The 24,021-nt window shown below is 46.3% G+C and overlaps 1 protein-coding gene across 1 annotated transcript; it reads right to left on the bottom strand.

The window, feature by feature from the left end:
* Positions 1 to 1,522: 1,522 nt before the first annotated feature.
* Positions 1,523 to 22,377, bottom strand: T265_04877 (hypothetical protein; the record flags this gene model as incomplete). Its single annotated transcript, XM_009169731.1, has 8 exons — positions 1,523 to 1,651; positions 1,739 to 1,913; positions 13,835 to 14,042; positions 14,094 to 14,335; positions 21,448 to 21,569; positions 21,647 to 21,812; positions 21,893 to 22,094; positions 22,188 to 22,377. 8 exons carry the CDS (start codon positions 22,375 to 22,377, stop codon positions 1,523 to 1,525), a joined length of 1,434 nt encoding a protein of 477 aa, XP_009167995.1.
* Positions 22,378 to 24,021: the final 1,644 nt, after the last annotated feature.

Here is a 24,021-nt window from a genome sequence, read left to right as displayed (position 1 = left end):
GTACACGCTACTACTCAGACTATACTAGAGGCCCAAGGATGATTGTGCACTTCAGGCTGTCCGGCTACATGTTCTATCATTTAAATATCTAACCATTCTAATGTGGGGAATGATTATTGCGTGCCCGAATAGCATTCAGTTGGACCGCGTAATCCATTTCAGGCTTATAATCTGCAATGGGACCGGTACGTGAAAGAGATCAGATCACCGAAATCGGCTGTATGTACGAGGTTGGTGGAAAATGACATGTAGAATATTATCAGAGTGCCACACTACTTTGAGGACAAACGACCTAAAAGCACAGAGGCCAGCTCACGCCCAGCAGCCGTGTCTAGAAGATCCCCATCCGCGTATAAAACGATGATTCATCCATGCTGGTAATGCACTACTTATAAAGTTGCTGAAAACTTAAAGACAGCCCACGGCCGGTCTCGCCCTCCTTGAGGATCACCAGGTAGGCGCAAGCCCCAAAATCTTGTCAGTCTTACGTCCTACTTGGATCCAAAATCCACGAAATTAGAGAAATACACTCATTTGCAAACAAACTTCGTTGGCGAGAGACACGGCTAAAACACAGCTAACGTCTCGCTTCTGGCGTTTCCGGGCGATCGAATGTGCTTTGAGGCATCCATTTGAAGCCTTACGTTTTGCTGTTGATCAGCCTGGACCCAATGGCATAAAAACTCAGGACGAGGTCAAATCGGATAACATGACACTCGTAAAAATAAATTGGGTCGCCGCACCACGTAATGTGCAGCGGACAACCGCGTCCAATCGAATTCGAGCAGAGCTGCAGTAACCATACCAGTTCCAGTTGTTTTGCATCAATGCGGCCCCCAACGATTGCCGGACCGACTAGCCGCTCGCAATATGGATAACATGCTGTTGGACCCATACACGCAGCAAGATACCAGAAGAACCAAGTGAAACAAACCATGCTCGCAGAGACTCTGAATGGATGGACAAGATAAACGAACGCAACACTTCTTCACGCGACTGCCGATCACACCCAACTGCAGACATCCACCCAATACGGTCAAACATTTTGTTCGCAACCGCCAACAGCAAGAAAGCAGTACCAACATTTGCACTTATCCAGTACACTCCACTCCACTGTACACACAAGAAGTGCAGCACGTAAGTTCTCGAGAGAACATTTTTGCCGGATCCCAACACAAGCCATATTCCAAGTCCTCAGCCTGAGTTGAGCCGTTCCCACACACCACACGACTGTTCCCCATTCCAAACAAATGAACTTGACGGCTTATGACCAGCGATAAATGCTCAAATGACGGCTCCCAATGAGTAGAACAGGTGCCCAAACCCCTTACTCACTCATTGACTCCCCCTAAAAAGTTAGCTGACATCCACCGCAGCCAAGAGACAAGCACCGAAGCATTGCAAATACCGCGTAGTGTATGACAGTACGTTCTTATTAACAAATACCTCGAAATAAGGATGGCACATAGTTCACACATTAAATAAAGTAACAACATAGAGGAAGGATATTAGACAAAAACCATCAACAGTGTTCCATGAACCGGTACGGACAGTACTTGATCGTGTGGGCCAAATCACCTGTCGACTTGCATAGAGGGCAGGACAGTAGGCGCAAGACTGGGCACAGTACACGTCCGGTTGAGTCCTTCACCTATACAAACGAACAAACATCAGGCACTCAAGCAACAAAACGGGAATCCGTACGGTCGAATCTCGATGTGAGAAACGACCAGCTTACCTTGTGCGTAACGTAGATTTCGAAGGGTTCGCCATTGTTCCGACAAAAGGCACATAGGTCGATCCCCTCTTCCTTTTTGTGCCGTACTGCGACTCGAAGGCGTCGCACGAAGTTACTCAGACCGGCAAGTTGCGACTGTGAAATCCTTCTTCCGCCGCATCCCAATACAGAAAGGCTACATAACACGACGGGTGAATACAGTCAAAAGCAAATTACCGTCTTTCCCACAGTTCCAGCTCGTTGTCTAACTCGGTCCACTTGGTAAGCGATTTTTGCTGAGTAGGTTTACGGGATATGGGTTCTGGACGACCAGTGGGCCGTTCGACGAACAATCGATGTTCGGGACTGCTACCACCTGTGGTTTTTCCAAGGCCGTGCATTAAACCACAGTCCGCAGACAGGCTGTCATACACATTCGTTACAGCTAAATACGGAGAAAACCAAACCGTTCATGCCCATTACCATAACAAATTACCTGTGTGATTCGTTGGCGAAATACTCAGGCGTGCAAGTTGCGTGGCAACAGAACTTTCGTCCCATTCGGCCGAGAGACCACTGGTTGACGCCGAGCCAAGTGAACAGGATAGTGGTGACCATGATGACCCCACCGTACAATTGGAACTCCCCGGAACGGCGGAGATGGCCACAGTATCCGATGTCCTCCAGCTAGGAATGAAAGATTCATGCGACGGGGAGCACATTCCGAACGGAAGTCAGCCGAGTCTCGAGGTTGACTGATCATGCTGATTTATGGTGCACCCTATTGGCGCAACCAATGGCATCATGGTCTTGCTTGTATCCCATTGGTCAGTGAGTCAAGGCAACTTCGGCACCGACCACGGCAACCGGTGACCAATGATCATGTGGGTCGGAGCTCAGGCGCAAGGTCCGATAGATGCGTTTTGACACAAGGATAGGTGTCCGCGCTGCGGATGTGTTTGGATGGGCACAGTCTATGTAGGCATACTCAAGTGTTTCGACGTATACATGTAAGTATCCAGAACTGTTGGCGGCAAATTCCATCGCACACCCGCAGTTCCTGTAATCAATCCCTCCGTGATATTTAGGGTATGCGTCACGTCAGTTTTAACGTATGTATGCTGAACAAGCTCACAAACATGTAGCTAAGAGAATCCACATGGTCGCCGATACTGTCATCTCCAGAGATTGCCTCTTCCGCAGTTCGTTCACCCACAAAGGAAAGTGGTTGACCGTCAAGTGCCCGATGTTTTTTCGTCTTGTTTGATCACATGACTTGTCACTGTTGGCATTAAATCCGACGCCATATAAGATAATCGATTGTGATCTCAGATTTCTGGAGTCGTTCCGTTTTGCAGTATCGTGCCAAGAAAAAATTAAGCCACCTGTTGTTGAGGCACATCGTACCTATTATCCTCACTGAACGGCACTATATGGTTTAGCCTTCACGTGACCTGAAACTACTTGATGTACACTCCAGTCAATCAATGGGACTTCCTCATGTCCTTGTGCTCCAGACGTGGAGTACCACTGAGTATTTTCTGGGTACGTCTGACACTCAATCATGGACCAGTTTCACATTCAAATCTCAGCAACATCCGCTTCGAATTACCATACCCAATATGAAGTTACCACCCGGTTTCTACCCTTGTAATATTATCTCCAAAGCTATTCACGATAATTTTCGATGAAGCAAGCTTCTTTGGAACGCACCTTTATTCACTTTCGGTGACCTCGTAGGACCATGTGATTTCTCTACCTCAGGGGTAATGACTATTCGGATGCGGTTCTTCAGCTGACTCAAACTAATCGTCATAGGGTGCTACTCACAAGGTTGCTGAAAACTCTCCCAGAGCCCACGACCGGTTTCGCCCTTCTTGGGGCTCATCAGGTAGGCGCAGTCTCCGAGTTTCCATCAACCTTATGATTTACTTGAACCCAAATTGGACTGTTTTCGAGAACTACACTCGTTCGCAAATCAATTTGTTTTTCACGAGAGACTCAACTGAATCTCTCGCTTATGATATTCCATAACTGAATGTGCTGCACAGAGGCCACCTCATGTTTCAGCTGGCACGATATTCGAGATATCGCAGTATATTTTCATAAAGGAGAACCAAATTGATTTGCAAATGAGTGTATTTCTCGAAAACAGTGCAATTTGGGTTCAAGTAGAACACGAGGTTGATTGAAACTCGGGGACAGCGCTTACCTGATGAGCCCCAAGAAGGGCGAAACCGGTCGTGGGCTGTCGAAGAGTTTTCAGCAACCTTGTGAGTAGTTTCTTTTATGAAAATAATCGTGATAGGGTTCACACCGAAAGCATACCTCATCAATGACTGTTCATGATAATCCAGGGCATTTTAGCTATGATCTTTGAGCATCATTGGTGAAATCCCTATGTATCATGCACGTATCTCACCCCATCGAAATGGTCAATGAATTGGCATCAGCTGCACATAAATGAGCATTAGGACTCTTCTGTATATGATATCAAAATCGATCACTAATTCGGTGAAAAGTTGCTTGGGTGACATGGGCTGTGCACCGGGATGTTCAAAGTTGAACAGGACCGAACGAGATCAGGAGGTCCTCAGTGACACTTCGCAAATTATACCTGTATACCATTTGTTCCAACCGATCGTTCCAACGTAAATCGATGGGGGCTTTTTCGTCGTAGCATTTTTCTGTCTAATTCCAGACATGGTACAAGGCATCGATTGGAGCTTTCGAACATTCTTACATTATAGGCTCGGATTCCCATCAGTATGATCTAAATTTCGCGACTATGCCATTCATTTTTCTCACGAAGCAAAGAGTCGATCGACTTCAATGCATCCGCATTCTGGGTGGAACACCAGGATCTGTGATGGACAACTATCATCCCTATTCATTTCATCACGTTCGACCAATGGAGAAAGGTGATCCTGACAAAATCGGCGCCGTAGGTGTTTGAAAAAAGCTGAGGAGCGCTACCACGTATGTGGTAGTCACAAAACGCAAATTCAAGTGGCATGTTTACCCTAGACGCTACTTCGGTCTAAAGTAAACCCTTAAACAGCTGCATGAGGGGAATACGCATCTAAATCTGGAGTCAATACGGGACAGAACTGAATCAGTTTGTTGTTTAAAAAAGCTGTAATGCTGTTAACGAATTTACCAGATGCCTATTACGCGGATGTATGCCACTAAACGTGATCAGGAATACCATTAATTATGCTGTCAGCTATAGGAAGTATGATGATAATATCGACTTCAGGCAACCGTGGAATAGAGACAGTACAAGAGGACCATATCTCATCTACACGTATGTACTTACGCTCAAACTACTCCTTTAGCCTTCTATGACTCCCCGTATAGCAGTGTTCACTGTTTCGATGGCTCAGATCAGTACAACGATGCTTGATGAGGGGATGTGTAGGCGTGATAACCATGTGGTGGATACGTTTGTGGAAGTAGTGTCTTCAGAACCAACTGATTCGGTTAGTGAGCCGTCTTCAGCCCAGCCCCGCATCGATCCGAGAACTTGCTCAATGGCTTGTTTTCAACTTGCTCAAATGATGCTTCCTTTTTCCACTACGTTCACCTGTTTTTTGTAGCACGTTATACTCTGAACACGGGAAGGAGCAGGTTTGCTGTGTGTGTCAAATGTGACCGAATGTTAGTGTGGGAATAATTTCGGTTTATCGATGATCTTTCTATCTCACTGTGATCAAAAATGCGTTGAACTCAGCTGATTCTCCGGGACATACGTACGTGATATAAAAAACACCTAGACTGACAACTGGTATACTCGAATCAGTGGGTCTTGGGTATCGTTCCAATGTCTTTTGTGAACACTCGTTCAATTTAGCAAGCGTAGCGATTGAGTCGCTATCTATGACGGATATAATGCTGGTGCACATCGAATGACTATTCGAAGACGTGCGCCGATAATCGATTGTCGGAGCTTTCATACACGATAGTGCAGGTGGCTGAATCTCTCTTTGAACAACACATCAGTATGGCATCCAGTTGTAGCACCGTGTTAAGTGGCACGACTAGGAAGAGAGTGATGATACGATTTGGAATCATCGATGGAAGTGCGGACCACGTACTAGGGGTCACGACACAGAAAGACAATTTGTCTAGCCTAACATCAGATTTTCAGTGAAGTGGTAAGATGAAGCGAACAAGGACCCTGATATGAAAATATCATCGTGACAACCGGCTGACAGTTTTCAAGGGCATATCGTAGTGGATGGCCTACGTATCTTTCGACAACTAGAGTAAATGAAGTTCAAATAGGAAAGAACTCTTCATTCACTAGGTGAAACCCATCACAGCTTTGAACCTGCTGTCCTATCCATCTAGTCAGCTGAACACTGAAACTGAAGATTTATTCAGTCGGCAATGGCCAGTCTATATGACCAAAGCAATTCATGGTAAACATAACTTGTATACATTCGTTTCTGATCAAGTGTGTTCGCACGCACAATTTATGGGAAACCCGGATAAGTTCTCTTCTCGAATGATGCTTCCTCTCCATTGTACAAATTATATATCATTGGGATATATTGATTGGAAGGGTTTTTATTAGAATCCACAGAAATTACTTCCCTTTTTTGGTTCAGGATATCGTTCACTTATGCGAACCTTCAAATTCTTACAACAGAAAGAATTGGGAATAAGGGGATTTAAGTTATATTTTTGTAATGTACTACTCATAGGTTTGCTGAAAATCCGTCGACATCCCACGAATGGTTTCGCCTTTTTTAGGGCTCATGAAGTAAGCGTAGTCCCCGGGCTTCGGTCAACCTTATGTTCTACTTGAAACCAAATTGCAAATGAGTTTTTGATCGGGTTTTGACTACTTCCCATCGCGTGGCTGATCAAAATCGAATGTTGATTGCAAACTGACGTTTTATACGACACAGGAACGCTACTTCATAACAACAGACGGGGTTCTGGTTCTGGTAGTCTTTTCGGGAGTGTCAGTTGCCGGTCGATAAAATCGTGAACCGCGGCTACTATCGGATACTACCTGCTGACTTCACTTACGTCTTTGGGTCACGTCTGATCGATTGGTTGGCCGATTTTTTTTCTAATAATCGTTGTGGTTGCTAACTTAAATCTCAGCTGTGGTGACGCTGTATTATCATGTCCAGTTCGGATGACGTAACGCTGGCATGACAACACCTGATGGCGTGACTGCTCGCGATGAAGTCAACCCGCTCCTCCGGAGAGGAAGGGGAGGGGGTTCGTGGCACTGCGAGACAATGACTATGTCAGATAACGAGGTTTGTAGTTCTTAACCTGATTAACCGAGTGGACATCATGTGTTATTGATTTCTAACAAGAATGAAATTGATACGAACAGGCTGACTTTCGAAACGCCTTACTGTCTCCAGAAAATGTGTAATCGATTGCTACTCACGCGAAGTTGGATCCGCATGTTTGAAATTGGACAAATTGAACTGCATTCTGAGACTCATTAAGTCAATTGAGGAATTACGTAGCATGTATAAGAAGTTGAAAACCCTACCTCTTCACGTCTTGCAGACAATACAACCGCTTTATTGTATATTATGGTTGGAAATCAATTGACTTTGTATGTCACAGCTGTTCCTCACATTGATCCAATCATCGACCTATCCTAATTCATGTCAAGATGTCGGTAAACATCGCCGGCTTTCCCGCCCATTTCACCGCAAACTTCGTTGTTTCTCTCTGTTGATCTAGGCACTGATTTTTATCAACCTCCAGAAACCTATGGAAGGATTTCCTACACTTGTTTAGGTAGGTGCTCTGCACTCCTTGCCTTCAACAGTCAGTTCGAATTAACGATTTATCGTTTCCGGAATGTGTCGGGCTTCGAGTTCCGAATGTCAACAACCAGTACATCAACCCCGCTCCTTTCCCGATCGTAGAAAACCATGGAAAGAAGTATTCCGAAATTGTACGGAGAATCAACACCCCGGATGGAGTCACTGACACAATCTTGTTTGATAATGCTCTTGCGACATCGCCTTCTTTTCCAGAGATAACCCTATCCTGCTAGAGGTTGAATTGTTTTCTGAGCCAATCGGCGTGACATCGGCGCATCGCTCCTCGAGGCTTCACATATACATAACAAATTTGCCCTACATCAAGGATATTATATTTGCTATTTGGAGTTGCCCAGTGGCGTCTTTTTCCGCAATGTGACCCCAATTTTTCCCCTAGGTGTCTCAGTATGTATCAACTAGAGGTGCGAACTGGCTAACTAATTAGTCTCCTCCACTTTGATGCTGTTCTTGTCATCCAACTCTAATTCTCCTGCGTAGCTGGGTTCTGTAATCCTGAGATCTCTTTGACTAGAAACACCCACTTTCTATCCATTCCAACCCTAGCCATTCAATCAGATTTTCTCAACAAATCGAACTGTTTCGGGGGGGGGGGGGAACTGTATTTATAACCACAGGTCAGTCATACTTTACCAACAGCAATCTTGCCCAATGGTAGTTTCTTGTGCGAATTTCAGTTTGTTTTCCTTTTAGCTTTATTCAATCTCAGTGTAATTTGTCGTGGAAACCGGGGCTATTCTACCCACTAATAATCGATAGCTTGAGCACTACTGAGCTCGATAACAGACGGTACCGTACTCGCAGCCCACACGAAGGGTGGGAAGCAAAGCTACGCATGCTAGCGCGAGAACTAGTGTGTCAATTCAAATCTCAGTTGCTAGGCTGGTGCAACTGAGCCTGTCTATCGATCGCAAGGATGGTCATTATACCCCACTAGAGTGTACCCTTGTCCCCGCAATATCGATCCATTCGCTTAGGTTCCCGAAATTACCTCGACTGTCACTAGGCCATATGCAGTTATTTGTGTGACCGTACAGGATCCCATCACCACATGCACACATGTGAATGCGAACCGGTCCTCTTGGAAAGAGGTATTCTAAATAGCTGACCATGAACTAGTTAGCCGGCTATCCGAATGTTTTCAAATCTGCCTGTGCTTCTGAAATCGCGTTCCCAAACTCCCATGAGTCATTGCTAAATGCCGATTGTGAGTTTGAAGCTTAGCTTATAGCTTTAGTTTACTGTTCGGTTCTCAGCAGATCCAACAGCGGTACACTTGAGCCTTTACAAGCTAGAGAGCTGGTACGCCCTACCAGTGTATTCAACTGGAGTTCATATGGAAGTAGCCTCGCTGTTGGTACTTTGAAAAGACCAAATAGGTCGTACTACAGACTTCTTCGTACTGTGGAGGAAGTAAAAGTGTAACATTCCGTCATATTAGAAGAACGGTAGTAAGAGAATAGCATTGATGTACAGTCTAACTCCGTCGCTGGTCTCATGGTCCCTCATATGCCTTTTGTCACCTTTATGGGCCTGCGTAGACTGAGTTCCTTTTTACTCGGTACAGTGTCGCACCATCAACTATGGAGCGAATTCGGCTTTAATTCGTTGCAATAACGACTAGGTTTTCTTGCATACCCTTGTGGTAGTGCCTTGTGGTGTGCCATAAGAGACGCACTGGTGAGCTTTCAAAATCCCTTGCAATCACCACACCACACCTGCTGTGGTTGACTGATTCATACCTGCACATCGCTTTTCGCCTTGAATCATTTTGTCATTCTACCCTGATCGAAATAATCATGCCAACAGGTGCCACAGACGGACAAGAATAGTTCCAGCGATGTCGTTCCGAGGAAATACATACAGATGCATAGAAGCCAAAAACCGTATGAATGATTGCGGTTTCACGTGATGTTTGTGTTCGTCGATGGCGTGGGGCGATGCGTCGTCCGCAGCAGCAGTCAGTACGATCAATCCGTCAGAACATTTGAAACAGTCCATTTCTATGGGCACATGGACAAAGAGCGGAGGGGTACAAAAATAGCCGTCATTCATCACACCGAAGCCACAAGTCCCAACGTATGCCACCTGGTCGAACACGATGGCATTATCACACATTAAAATGATGCAATTATGTTCGGACAAGCTGCCTCGGGAACCTATTCACTGTTTCGCCGCCTAATACTAGAATAATTATACGATGCGTTTTGTACGCAGGCAGGATTTTCGCATCGATATATGTGCGGTCGAAACCAGTCAGTAGCAATGTGGACATACGAAATTCCATTGTTGTCTGTTGTAGTCTCCAAGACTCAGAGCACGCCAAGAAAAGGGCACCAGAGCGACCAGGTGCCATCAGTTCCGACCGAAACACTTTAGCGTTTATCCTGAAGTTGTCATGTGGAATTCATCAAGTTTATGCAGTGTTTGATAGGGCATTTTGGCTCTCGTGTTATAATTCAACTCTAGATGGATAACACAGGATGGATAACGTGGGTGGATGACGTAGCAGTGTGATCGCAATAAGTGAAGATCCGAGCCGTTTGACGGAAATTTGGCGAGTCATTAGTTCATTTATGACACGATCGTCGTAATGACAAACAGCAAGGAGGGAAACGAGAGGAGCCCAAATACACTAAGTTCCTTCTAACAAGTTCATCTGCATCCATTCTGTCTCCTGGCTGTTATGAGGCCGTTAGAGCGAAAAAATAGGCCGGAAAATGCAGACGAATTCGCGTCGGTCACAGTAGCGAAAGTGCGTACTTTTAGGGCTCGTATCACTGTGCTGTGGCGTAAACAGGCCTTCCCGAATGTGCCCCTCATCCGGCTAACTATCCGATAGCTCATGTGAGGACAGTAGCTATGGCAAAAGAATTGTACAACCGCTATGTTGGCCCTGATGACAGTACTCTCGCTGCGGTTCACTTAGGAGACACGATGTTCTGGTGCTGCGTGAGTTTCCGACACAGTGATAAGGTCAGTCACTGTTCGCCCTAAGAAATCAAGGTTGCCAGAGCAAAAGAGGACAAAACCAAACGGAGGAAACATTGTTTAACCCATGCGTGGATTAATCCGTGTGAAACAGATACTCCCCGTATTTCGCAGAGTAACATCGTGGATGCCAGTGCGATGCCGCACATAAAGGACCAATAGTATTCACAATTCACACATGCAACTGCGACGCGGCAGACCTGCCACCATCAGAGTTCTGAAACAGACCGATGTGGCCGCAGTAAATTCACGTGAAAACGTGAGTTACAGTGTGCTTTTGCGTTTGGTACATCATCGAGTCTGCAAATTAGACCGCGTTAAACACCTGGTAGCGCAACTACACAATGATATCGACTACATGGGGGGGGGACAGATTCTCCATTTCGAGGCAGAAACTGGCAGACTATTCGCAGAGAATTCCACAGTCCAATGAGGGTGCTCATGTGAGCGCTTCCTCGAACGATGCATGACCACTGTTGGTTATATCCCGAGACCGCCACTTCATGGGCCGATGTACTGGAGCCGCGGTTAGTCGTTTTCGTTTCACCTATGTTGCCACTGTCTCAACCTTGAGACCACGACGCCTAGGTTACTGAAAACAGAAACTCTTGGGAATAGATGCACCAGTGGAAGATGAACAAGGTGTTTCAGACGCATCGTAAAAAACGGTTAGCAGTCGGATCTGCCGTAAGGAAAGCAAACCGATTGAACGAATATCTTGGAAATCTTTGTTCCTCATGATACTTGTTAGCTCAGTGATACCCTTAAGTGGAGTCAGTAAGCTAGATTCGGAAGGTCTCAATCAATCATACCCTGTTGAGGTGGCAACCTCATTACTATGCACAAGAGAACGAAAGACATCAGTAGTTACCTTACGTCAAATCACCATATGAGCCCTTGGTAAAGCTTTCTTCCATAAGGAAACCCTATATGGGTTATTTAGGTGTCCGCTTCAAGCGGGTGGATTGACAAACCATATTTAGCTGAGGAAAACGCCTGGATGTGGCCGCAGTAAATTCACGTGAAAACGTGAGTTACAGTGTGCTTTTGCGTTTGGTACATCATCGAGTCTGCAAATTAGACCGCGTTAAACACCTGGTAGCGCAACTACACAATGATATCGACTACATGGGGGGGGGGGGAACAGATTCTCCATTTCGGGGCAAAAACTGGCAGACTATTCGCAGAGAATTCCAAAGTCCAATGAGGGTGCTCATGTGAGCGCTTCCTCGAACGATGCATGACCACTGTTGGTTATATCCCGAGACCGCCACTTCATGGGCCGATGTACTGGAGCCGCGGTTAGTCGTTTTCGTTTCACCTATGTTGCCACTGTCAACCTTGAGACCACGACGCCTAGGTTACTGAAAACAGAAACTCTTGGGAATAGATGCACCAGTGGAAGATGAACAAGGTGTTTCAGATGAAATCCGTTTGCCTCACGCATCGTAAAAAATGGTTAGCAGTCGGATCTGCCGTAAAGAAAAGCAAACCGATTGAACGAATATCTTGGAAATCTTTGTTCCTCATGATACTTGTTAGCTCAGTGATACCCTTAAGTGGAGTCAGTAAGCTAGATTCGGAAGGTCTCAATCAATCATACCCTGTTGAGGCGGCAACCTCATTACTATGCACAAGAGAACGAAAGACATCAGTAGTTACCTTACGTCAAATCACCATATGAGCCCTTGGTAAAGCTTTCTTCCATAAGGAAACCCTATATGGGTTAATTAGGTGTCCGCTTCAAGCGGGTGGATTGACAAACCATATTTAGCTGAGGAAAACGCCTGCGTCAGTCACAGACTACCTCCCGCTGATTGCGGGCTGCAAACCGAATCTGGTCAGGGGATTCATAACATTTATTCCCCGACCACCCTTCGTTGCATCATCTCACTGAATCGATGCTCTCAGAGCCCTCATACCCAAGTTGGTCTCCTCTCACGATACGAATAAGTAGAGCGAGGGAAACACAGAATATGCCGGAAGCACAGATCAGTGAACACAATGACAGTAAGAGCGTGATTTCATCCTGCCAGTGAGGTCAGTCTACGTCGGAAAACAGAGTACCGTAAGCATCCCACGAAACATTGCTCCTCACCGTAGACCGGATTCACTGAAAGGCCGAGATCCCAACTGATAATGACAGTGACCAGACAATCTTACGACGCCCCTCGGTTCATGCGCTAAAAACGGTGCTACATCTGAGCCTAAGTGTCATTAGTCTAGCCATCAGCATAAGAGTACAAAATGTTCCCACGAACAATCCTGTCCAATCGGATTCCAGCGGAGTTGCACTAACCACACTTGATCCAGTGAAACAAACCATACTCGCTGAGACTCCTAATGGATGGATAAGTTAAACGAACCACTTCTTCACGCGACTGCTGATCACACCTAACTACAGACATGTATCCGATACGGACGTTCGCGACCACCAACAGCAAGAAAGCAGTATCAGCATTTGCACTTATCCAATACACTCCACTCCACTGTACACACAAGTGCAGCATGCAAGTTCTCGAGAGAACATTTTTGCCGGATCCCAACACAAGCCATATTCCAAGTCCTCAGCCTGAGTTGAGCCGTTCCCACACACCACACGACTGTTCCCCATCCAAACAAATGAACCTGACGGCTTATAACCAGCGACAAGTGCTCAAATGGCGCCCCTACCCTTACTCGCTCACTCACCAATTTCTCCTCAAAAGATATCTGACATCACCGTAGACAAGAAAAACACATAAGCACTGCAAACGTCGCGCTGTGCATGACAATACGTTATTATTAACATATACCTCGAAATAAGGATGGCACATAGTTCACACATTAAATAAAGTAACAACATAGAAGAAGGATATTAGACAAAAACCATCAACAGTGTTCCATGAACCGGTACGGACAGTACTTGATCGTGTGGGCCAAATCACCTGTCGACTTGCATAGAGGGCAGGACAGTAGGCGCAAGACTGGGCACGTCACACGTCCGGTCGCGTCCTTCACCTATGCAAACGAACAAACATTAAGCACTTAGGCAACAAAAGGCGAATCCGTACGGTCGAAACTCGATGTGAGAAACGACCAGCTTACCTTGTGCGTGACGTAGATTTCGAAGGGTTCGCCATTGTTCCGACAAAAGGCACACAGGTCGATCCCCTCTTCGCTTTTGTGCCGTACTGCGACTCGAAGGCGTCGCACGAAGTTACTCAGACCGGCAAGTTGCGACTGTGAAATCCTTCTTCCGCCGCATCCCAATACAGAAAGGCTATAGATCACAACAGGTGGATAGTCAAAAGCAACTTACTGTCTTTCCCACAGTTCCAGCTCGTTGTCTAACTCGGTCCACTTGGTAAGCGATTTTTGCTGAGTAGGTTTACGGGATATGGGTTCTGGACGACCAGTGGGCCGTTCGACGAACAATCGACGTTCGGGACTGCTACCACCTGTGGTTTTTCCAAGGCCGTGCATTAAACCGCAATCCGCAGACAAGCTGTCATACACATTTGTTACAGCTAAATAATGAGGGAACCAAACCGCTCACATCCACCACCATAACAAATTACCTGTGTGATTCGTTGGCGAAATACTCAGGCGTGCAAGTAGCGTGGCGACAGAACTTCCGTCCCATTCGGCCGAGAGACTACTGGTTGACGTCGAGCCGAGTGAACAAGATAGTGGTGACCATGATGACTCCACCGTACAACTGGAACTCCCCGGAACGGTAGAAATGTCCATAGGATCCGATGTCCTCCAGCTAGGTAAGGCAGGCGACTCAGGAGTCGAGCGAACCACGGACCGAAGGTGGCTAAGTTGGCAGGCTGATTGGTCATGCTAATTTATGGTGCACCCAATTGGCGCAACCAATGGCATCATGGTCTTACTTGTATCCCATTGGTCAATAAGTCAAGGCGGCGGATCAGGCAGCCTGACCTCTCCGAATGCTATCAGCTTGTCAGGCTGGTGCCATCAGCCTGAAAGCTATTGATTTGTCTAAGGCAAGAAAGCACCGGTGGCCATATAGACCGATAAAATGGAGCGAAGGTAATCCTACACTCCAGCAGTAGCGTGCTCACTTTGAATGAATTGGGTTTACGGTTTCTGAAACCCTTCAAGTTCGCAGTCATCTTGTTAATGCCTATGCAGCAAGAGGGAAGCTGAGCGCTGCGCAACTCCATCGACGTATGACGGGAAATAACCGGTTTTTATCGCCATTTGGTTAACCAGAAGTGTTTGCAAGATGCTGGCTAAGGACAACCAGGACGCATGTTCTCAATCGGGCCATTTAACGTGATTGTAATCCAGGCAGCACGCTTGAAATAAGCGCTAGGTTTTCGTCTGTATTCAGCGTAACGATAATTCACCATGGTAAAAGTGATGATTTTTTTCTAAGAAAGCATCCAGTGACCATTTAAGGAATCTTGAACCAAAGTGATTCTTCGATGCTTGCATTCAGCACTGCTGCCTAAGCCACATTGTGTTTGCTGTCACAACGACGTCTTCATGTTTTGTTAGAATCTACCTTAATTGAAATCGTCTTTCAGACTTCCGTAAGCATTCCTCAATTTTTCTCATTTGTCCGTATGGTGACATAAGTAACGCTTGTGCATAAACTTTATTGCTTAGCGTTGTTAGGAGTGCGAAAAACACATCTCAGTAGACGAATAACCTACGATGATGTCCTCTGATGAGCGTATATTTTTCCGAATATGTCAGAAAAGGAGGGGTTGATAACAGCTTTCCCAAATCGCGGTCGCGGATAATAGGTTTCTATCCCCAGACCCTGTACCAATGCCTGATTCAAGTCCATCCAAACTTCACGCGTGTAACTCTCGAACAATGTGTCTTAGTGGACCGAATGCAGGATGTATGGTTCTTTTCGTAAGCCCATTTGCAACGCCACTCTTGCGTGGTCGCGGCATCACAACATGGAGGCCTCAGAGTTGCATAGGTGAGTTTTTACAGGCTTGCATACGAAATGTGTCAGTGACGGGCTGTCCCCATACTTTATTGTTCTGATCAATCAACATCAATGCACATTTGAGCATTAGGCCCTTGAATCATCCTGTTTGCTGCAGGATGATGTCCAGACTGTCCCGTTAATTTCATCCAGGATGGTAGGTTACGGCGTTTCCAAAGTAGTCGCTTCCGTTTCAAGATTCCGACACTGGAGCAAAATTACGGACAGAAGGGTTCACGTTGCCGGGGTTGACACAACTTTAAATTTGCATCTGCCACACTTGTACTACTTTCAAAATGATCCTTTTAGGGCACTACTTTGTTCGCTTTCGCATGGGTCTTTAGCGAACATATTATTCCAGGCTGAAACGTTCGACTAAAGGACACAGTTCGGTTTTCGGTTTGTTCGCCGAACTCGGCATCAAGCCACAGACCAAGCAGTGCAATCGATCTACCCATATTCTATAAGGAATCCGCACTGGTAGATCCTAAAGTATGTGGTGTAAAAGGTCCATAATGGCTTCAATGAAGAGATCAACTATGACCATCAACTGGTTCATATCTCATTCGGATATACAGCGACTTTTTTCATGCGTATACCAGCCAGTGAATTGCCCACGTGCATCCTTCTGGTGTATGGTGCATGGTTTCATTCCTCGTTCCAATCCGGTCACTCTTTGCCTGCTCTTCGAACCACCCAACTGTGATTTTTCATATCGTAGCATGAAGAAAGACTAAAAAATGATCAAACACGACATAACCACTAGCCTTGTGGAATTCGCTCTCTAAGCGAACCTCTTTCTAGTATGAATTGAGTTCAAACCTAAGGCCATCCACTGTATTCGACCAATCATTCATTAGGCAATATTAAACAAGAACACATTGTCTGACTCGACAAGATGGGGCGGCATTCATCAACCTACCGACCTCCAGGTTTTTGCTCAGTTACCCATAGAGTCTCCCAACTTCTCTCCAAGTGACTAACAGCAGTTGATGTCTTTTTAACGAGTAATGCCATCCATATAGAGTGACGAAGGAATTGATAGGTCATGAAATAAGGAGCCCAGTTGCAAATATTATGAACAAATCGATGTTGAAAATCCGAAAACTACTGCACAGACACTTCATCCCTTTTGGGAATCATCAGCATCTCACGGAACTCCAGGGAGTCTTGAACCGACGGTTTCCCTGCTTAACAAGACGCTTGATCAGTCCAGCCCAAAACCCAACTTATTGATCGGTCCGCCGAGTTCTGACCCGAAAAGTCAGTTGTGGTCGCGCCTTCATAACTAAGAGTGGAAGCCAACCACAGCACACCGACAATGACAAGGTCACTTGGGTCGCAATCACCACCATTACCGGCTCACTGACTTGTCATAGTTCTCATTCGCACCACCCTGCTTGCGTACAGAACCCAAGCCGTAGCGTAGGCATGGAGGGGGGGTAGGCGGGGTAAAAACAAAAGTGAATCGGTCATTTGACCTCTTGTGCGTCAAGCGACAAGACCGTTCTGACACGGAGTGCAAAATGTAATTACCACCGGCCCTATTCAAGCATCACACATCTATTGGGGTTGGTTTACTGGATAAGAACTCAAAGCAACCACTCAGATGTGAAGTTGTTCACTTGCTCAGATGTGATAACTCGGTTGAGTTCAGTGTGGGGTGGTGGAGTTGTAGTAACACGCCGGCCGGTCTTGCAGGTCAGATGTCTGCAGTTCGAATCTCTGTACACTGATGAGTTCTACTGCAGGCGGAATTCGAGAACATTGGCTTAGCCGGTGAGTGCAGCAGCAATCGCGTCGTGACGGGAAGAGGACTGTTCAAACATGAATCGCACAATTCGCGCAAGAAATAATAGTTTAGATTCAGCATCTTTCGGTTCACAGCTGCCATGCCACCTCAAGGAAGCATGAGGACTAAGGTACTGTCAGGTTTCCGCATCCTAGTATACAGGAGTAGTTAAGAAGAATAGGTTGGTTATGAAGTATGGGGGATTCATCGATGTAACACGAACTTCACTTGTGAGTTGGTAGCCCTGCAGTGTGTATTCGCGTGAAGAAATTCCCTTCATTAGTCAGACACTGCTAGGTCACAAAATGTTGGTAAAGCCTATCCGCTAAACAGTGAGCGTCAAGTAATTTACATACGAATAAAAACGATTTGTAAACTCCTGCTGGCATGAGGGCCAAAGTGCTGCCAGGTTGCCGAAACCTAGTATACAGGATTAGTTAAGATGAAGAGGTTGGGGAACTAATGGACTAACTAGCACCTACTAACAAACGTAATAGACACTGTAGCCCTATGACAGCATCAGTGCAACACGTATTGGAAAACAGGAGCCGAGTGAACCCCACATCAACTTGACACAAATGGTACTAGAGGCAACAGACTGAACTAAACCGTCAGATTCCATAAAGAGCTGTTTTTTGCTACCAATTGCATGTCTAAAGAGACCTCCCACCGTGACGGACCACGCCATCAGCTTTGCTCATCGCATTCTGTCATCTGATTACGATTCAGTCGTGGGACGGCAGTCGATGTCGCATATCCAGAAACAAGTACCTCGCAGGGAAGACCCGGTTGGGCAGTGGAGAGAAGCCTCCATCTTCAGGGGGAATGATTCATTCTAATTTTCGGACCATTCCAATTGTCGCTAGCCAAAATAAGTCGAACAGTTGTCTGACCTGAAAATAGCGGTTTCATTTCATAGTAGAATCACTGTTCATGGAGAAGCGTTCCAAGTGGTTTTCACAGTCGGGAACGCAAATTTTGCCCCACATTGTACCTGTTAGATGCCGCAATTCGTTCTCCAGCCACACTGTGAATTGATTCTCAGCTTACGATATCACATCTTGATTTGAATGACATCAGAGCTTGCATTCATGCCATAATCACCATTCGGATTTCCTTGCAGTTTGTTTCCATGTGTTTTAAAAACCAACGCTTTCAAGCACCTGAGAGATGACAAGGCTTTTAATGCCACGGGACGTCACAGAATATCTGATTGAATGGGTGCACCAAAGCGACCAAGAGCAGTCCATTCGGTATTTCCTTAGGATTCTAACCGCGAAGTTTAGATGTATCGATAAACGTTTTCCTGGTTAAAACCTCAAGTTTCACCTGAGTCCGTTGTGATAATCCTCCAAAAGGAAACCACTGACTGTACACTGAAAATTTTGACTCCATATTCGAACACATTCTTTTCCACAGTCTCATTTCCATTGACACGGGTCATGGAAATACATTCATGATGCGGGAAATTTGCAGAGGATTTCTGTCGGGCCTTCGGTGAACGACTGAAATCATGAACTCACAAAGATTCTATGTAATACACATTTCACTACGCATGAGGATTATGTATGACAGCGAGTGGTCACGACCGTTCCGAGTTTGGCGGAGTTGATCGGGATTCGAGTACACCTTCATATCACTACTGCAAAACCGCACGGAATCATGAATGAACCTGCAAAACCGACAGATAATAAACATTTTGAGTCGAAATGGTAACCTACCGCGTGTAAAGCTGATCCTGCAAGATGTATGCACACTCGAGTAGGCCGGACGTGACGAAACAGTCAGATCAAGCTGAACAAAAGCTGCCCAACTAGGAATGGGTTCCGATTACTGAAGTATGGGGAATTCCACCTTGCAGCACAAACGTAGCTTGTGAGTTGGTAGCCCTGCAGTAGGTATTCACGTGAAGAAATTCCGATCATTAGTCAGGCACTGCTAGGTCACAAAATGTCGGTAAAACATACCCATTACACAATGAGCGTCAAGTAATTTACATGCGAATAAAAACGATTCGAAGACCCCTGCTGGAGTCTATTCGGAAATCGATTCGGTGAATTCAGATCCAACTGAAGCTACCATGCTTATAAGGATTGTGTGAAAGCAGTGAATCGCGACGGCTAGCGGTTTAGAGATCAGTCAGAAAATATTAAGGACATCATTTCACACACACACGCACACACAAAAATAGTCAGTTCCATATTCGAAAAACACTGGCCGAAGGCATTCTGCGACCTTCTAAAGCCAGACTAGCTCAGAAACCGCGTTCCTTCCGGTATACCATGATCCTATGTTCCAGGTAGTTCGGTTCATCGAGGGCTACTGTGCTTGTTTCCGCTGCGCCAACTCATCCATACATTTCGGTTTGAAGTCATTTAGTAACAAGACAATGAAGAACGTAATCCAGAATGAAACCCTATTACTCTGCACAGTAAAGTTAACTCAGCTCAGGAATGCTGGCTTCTTCTGCCAGTGGGTACCGAGTGTCGCCAGGACTATACCAACCCGATTTTTGCCTTCTCCAAGGTGTCAGTTACAAGACAGTCATTCGCAGTCATCAAGAGACATTTTAAAACACACTGAACCTCCAGATTTTGTTTTTTTTTCGGCGCCCACATGCCAGTAACAATCAACATTGCACTGGTGAGTAACCGAGGCTATTTGCTTTTATATTGGGTTTTATGTGTTAGCGACGTGGAGATACAACCAAAGGTTGGAACCAAAACACAAACCATGTGACACTGTCGAGTTGAACACTATCTTGGGCTACTAGATAATCAGATGACCAACCCACAAATGTCTCCGCAGATTTCCGGCTCAGCATGACATCGGCAGAACTTCACTGATAGAACATTTTACGGGAAATGACAGCAAACATAAACTGGACATCTCGTACCTGGTCGTAAAATTTACCAGTTGTAGGCCGCTAATTTTTTTTCGAATGTCATATATGAGCCCGATTCACTGTTCGCTTTGACCTCGAAGCCGTAGGCGAGCTTGTGAAGATTGGGAAACTATCCCCACCCATGCGATGCAGATAGTTGAGGACGGCAGGGGTACAAGCCCGAATAATCACGCTTTGCACTGACTCCACACGGGCGAAATGCACCGACTGCCTTTTCTGAATTCTGTTGGAGTTTCTCCGGTTATTAGGCCTACAGGCGCCGAGAGACCCCATCATGCCTGACCGTCGAAACGCTGTCGACCGGAACAGCTCCCAGCCGACACCCGCGTCGAAAGCAAGATTACCCGAGGAACTGCCATCGAACAAGGTCCGTTTTCTATACCCGTAAGGCTACCCATGAGGTGAACCAGCAAGGCTCGCGTGTGATGGCGGCCGGTGGACCCACGACAACCAGGCCGTTTGCTCCGTGACCGCCGCGAGTTGACAAGGCCTACTGGCAACACAACGCTCTTAGCTGTAAGAACTTTGCAATCAGAATAAGACTTTTTTATACCAAGACGTTGACCTGGTTGCATATGAGCTCAAACCAAAAAAAACACCCTAATCTACATCCATATTTCCGCAGCCCACCGAATTCCATTGTCCACCGAAGCAACCATACATTCGCCGGAATAAGTCTGGTGAAGTACTCTCCTAGCGTCGCTGAGACACCCGAATGCCTAGACAGGGCTCAACAGTTTGGAACCGTACTCCGAACTCAATTGTTTGTCCCTTTTAGTCCAACAGGGGCACACCGTAGCTCTCGAGAATTATATCCCATTGTGCGAATAACGGGAGCCGCGGATTGACTGACCCGAAGGCCGCGGTTCGAATCCTAACCACACCTCGCCTTTCAGAACCAAACACCTCCAACCAGGATACTTGACGGCTCTCAGAAATATCATTGAAGCTGCGACGAATCGGTCCGGGGTCGGTCGCTGGAACAAGGAGCCCGCAAATACCGGATACTGATACAGTGCATGTCGAAAGACCCCTAACGATACATGGACGAGACACTGACGTGAGACAAAGCGGTAGCCAGATCGGTGACTATAAGATCCGAAGACGTTACATTCCACCCATTGGAACTTAGAAAACCAGAGTAGCATAGCATAGCATGGTTATCATTACCGGGAAGTTACATCGACACTCAAAAATTAGGCACATAGTTGGCATACAAAAGTAAAATCATCGCAGGGAAAAACAAAAAGTTACATTCAAAACCTCTCCTTGCGGTTGAGAGGACAGTACTTGATTGTGTGTGCTGCGTCGCCTGTGGACTTGCACAGGGGACAAGAAAGTAGTCGTAAGACGGGGCATGTAACACGCCCACTGGCATCTCGAACCTATACGGAAAGAAAACGGTGATGAGCTCGCAAAATTTGCAAGGCCGATTGACGCGGGTGTGAATGAAGTAACGTACCTTATGTGTGATGTAGACATTAAAGTGTTCGCCGTTGTTGCGACAGAAGGCACACAAATCAAGCCCCTCTTCACATTTACGCCGCACTGTGGCCCGGAGACGCCGTACGAGATCGCCAAAGGCTATCAACTGCGAGCGTGGAATGGTTGCCCGGCCGGAACATGCTCTGGAAAGACTGAAATAGGAGAAACTGTCAATCCATTGTGGTTATAGAAACTCGGTATCTTTCGAAGGATGGATGCTTACCGTTTCTCCCACGCCTCCAGCTCCTTTTCGAGAGTGCACCAGTTATCCAGCGAGCCCTTCTGGAGTGATTTGGCGTATTCCGGCTTCACCTTTGATGGAGGCGGTTGGACTTGATATTTCATAGACCCAGTCGGAAGAGCCGATGACATCGGAGATGGATATGAACATGACCTGGAGGCGAAGTCCTTGGAGGTATTCATTCCTGAAAAAAATGAACGCAAGCCAGTGTACAAACGTCATACTAGACGACTGAATATGAGCAGCCGACAAACCAGGTCACAAATGAGTTAGTTACCTTGTACGTATGTTAGATGGCAGTCACGCACGCAAACAGTCGAACAGAAGCTAAATTTTGGAGAACCCGACGGAGATGACCATGGCGAGTTGTTGTCCATCCATAGACCGTTCGGAACCTTTGGAATGTCAAGCGGGTCAGTCGCGGTGCGCTCCCAGATGGTGGAAAGACGATTCGCTGACGCCTCCATCACAGGACAACGGGGGTAAAGTGCGGAAGCCGTGGTTTTATCCAGTGTCCACCTCAAAATTGGCCAATTACTGTAGTCGGAATGTCTCTCCTCTCATTGGTTGTTTTGTGCCCTTGATGACATCTTGGAGGCTGCACCGGCCAATGAGGTCACAGGGGTCACGAACCCATTTTCGAAACGGGCCAACAGACATTTGTGGACGCCCTATTGGTCAGCGTAGACTCCTGTCTTTGGCTTGCTTCTGGTGCACAGCCCCTCCCCCAAACGACGAGAGTGACACCGATTTGGAGAAATTCACCCATCTGCATATTAATTTTCTTTGCACTGGATCTCTCGTTTGTTGTTTTCTTAGGTTGAATGCGCTGCACAAACGCCACCTCATGTTACAGTTAGTACTACATTCGAGATACCCCGGTAAATTTCCATGGATGAAGCTACTCACAACATTGCGAAAACTCCACGTCCAGTTCCGCCAATCTTGGAACTCATCCTATAGGCGCAGTCCCTGAGTTTCCATCATATGAGAAACAAGGTATTCATTTGAGTCCCCCGTAAAAATCATACTGATGTGCATGTATGTGTATTCGTCGAAATCTGTCCAATTTGGGTTAAAGTGGAACTATGGAGGACTGCGCCGATTTGATGATCCCCAAACTAGGCGAAACTGGTCGTGGGCTGTCGAAGGGTTTTCAGCAACCATTTGAGTAACACCGTTTATGACACCGATTTAGATTTGCCTGTGAAGGGGGTGTCTGTGCATCCGTACCAAGTAGGGCCGTTGCACTGTCTGCCGCATTGTTGAAACTGGTCGGGGCTGTCGAAGGGTTTTCAGCAACCATTTGAGTAACACCGTTTATGACACCGATTTAGATTTGCCTGTGAAGGGGGTGTCTGTGCATCCGTACCAAGTAGGGCCGTTGCACTGTCTGCCGCATTGTTGACCCCGCGCCGACACCGTCGCACCATCATGGGACCGCGTTGATGCGTGGTTTTGGAGCGTGGCGCGATGCAATCATAGTCAAGCATATTTGTGGAGCGAGTTGAACACAAAAACACGGGAGACCCTATGTAGGCCGAGTTGTTTTTCTGTCCGTAGGCATTTGGGTTCGGGTAGAAAATGGCCAGGAATCTTTGGGTCCCTAAACATAACTGGGAGAGTAGTATTTTTGAAATTCCGTTGTTACTTACTGTACAGCAGGTTTCATGTTGTACTGGTTAGTCTTGTCTGATTTGATATCTTCTAAAATTTCCCGACATATACCTAATGCGATGGCAGTAGATAAGTGACTGAAGATCTTATGAAATTATATGAACTCACTTACTCTTCCTGGGAATTATTTTTGAGGGGGGATCACAGCTACTTCAAGTAATGTGGCTACCGGAAAATGGCGCTTATGGTTCCCTCAGATGCAGTGTGCGGAACAAGTTTGAAGCTTGTGGCAAGAGAAGATGCCATGTATGGTCACCGTCAAAAACTTCCGTACTGGCCTGCATTTTAGTACAGGAGTGAAATTGACAGTTTCCTGGTTTCTGATTGTGCACCTGACAATCCCGCCTTCTTCAACTGAGATCCAGTCCTTCTGAAAGTGTGTCCGGGGGGCTAGTAGAATCATGATGGATCACACCCATGTAATACACGACGGG

Source organism: Opisthorchis viverrini, assembly GCF_000715545.1.
Source record: "Opisthorchis viverrini unplaced genomic scaffold opera_v5_84, whole genome shotgun sequence".
Lineage (NCBI taxonomy): Eukaryota > Metazoa > Platyhelminthes > Trematoda > Opisthorchiida > Opisthorchiidae > Opisthorchis > Opisthorchis viverrini.
This window is presented reverse-complemented; position numbering and strand designations above follow the sequence as displayed.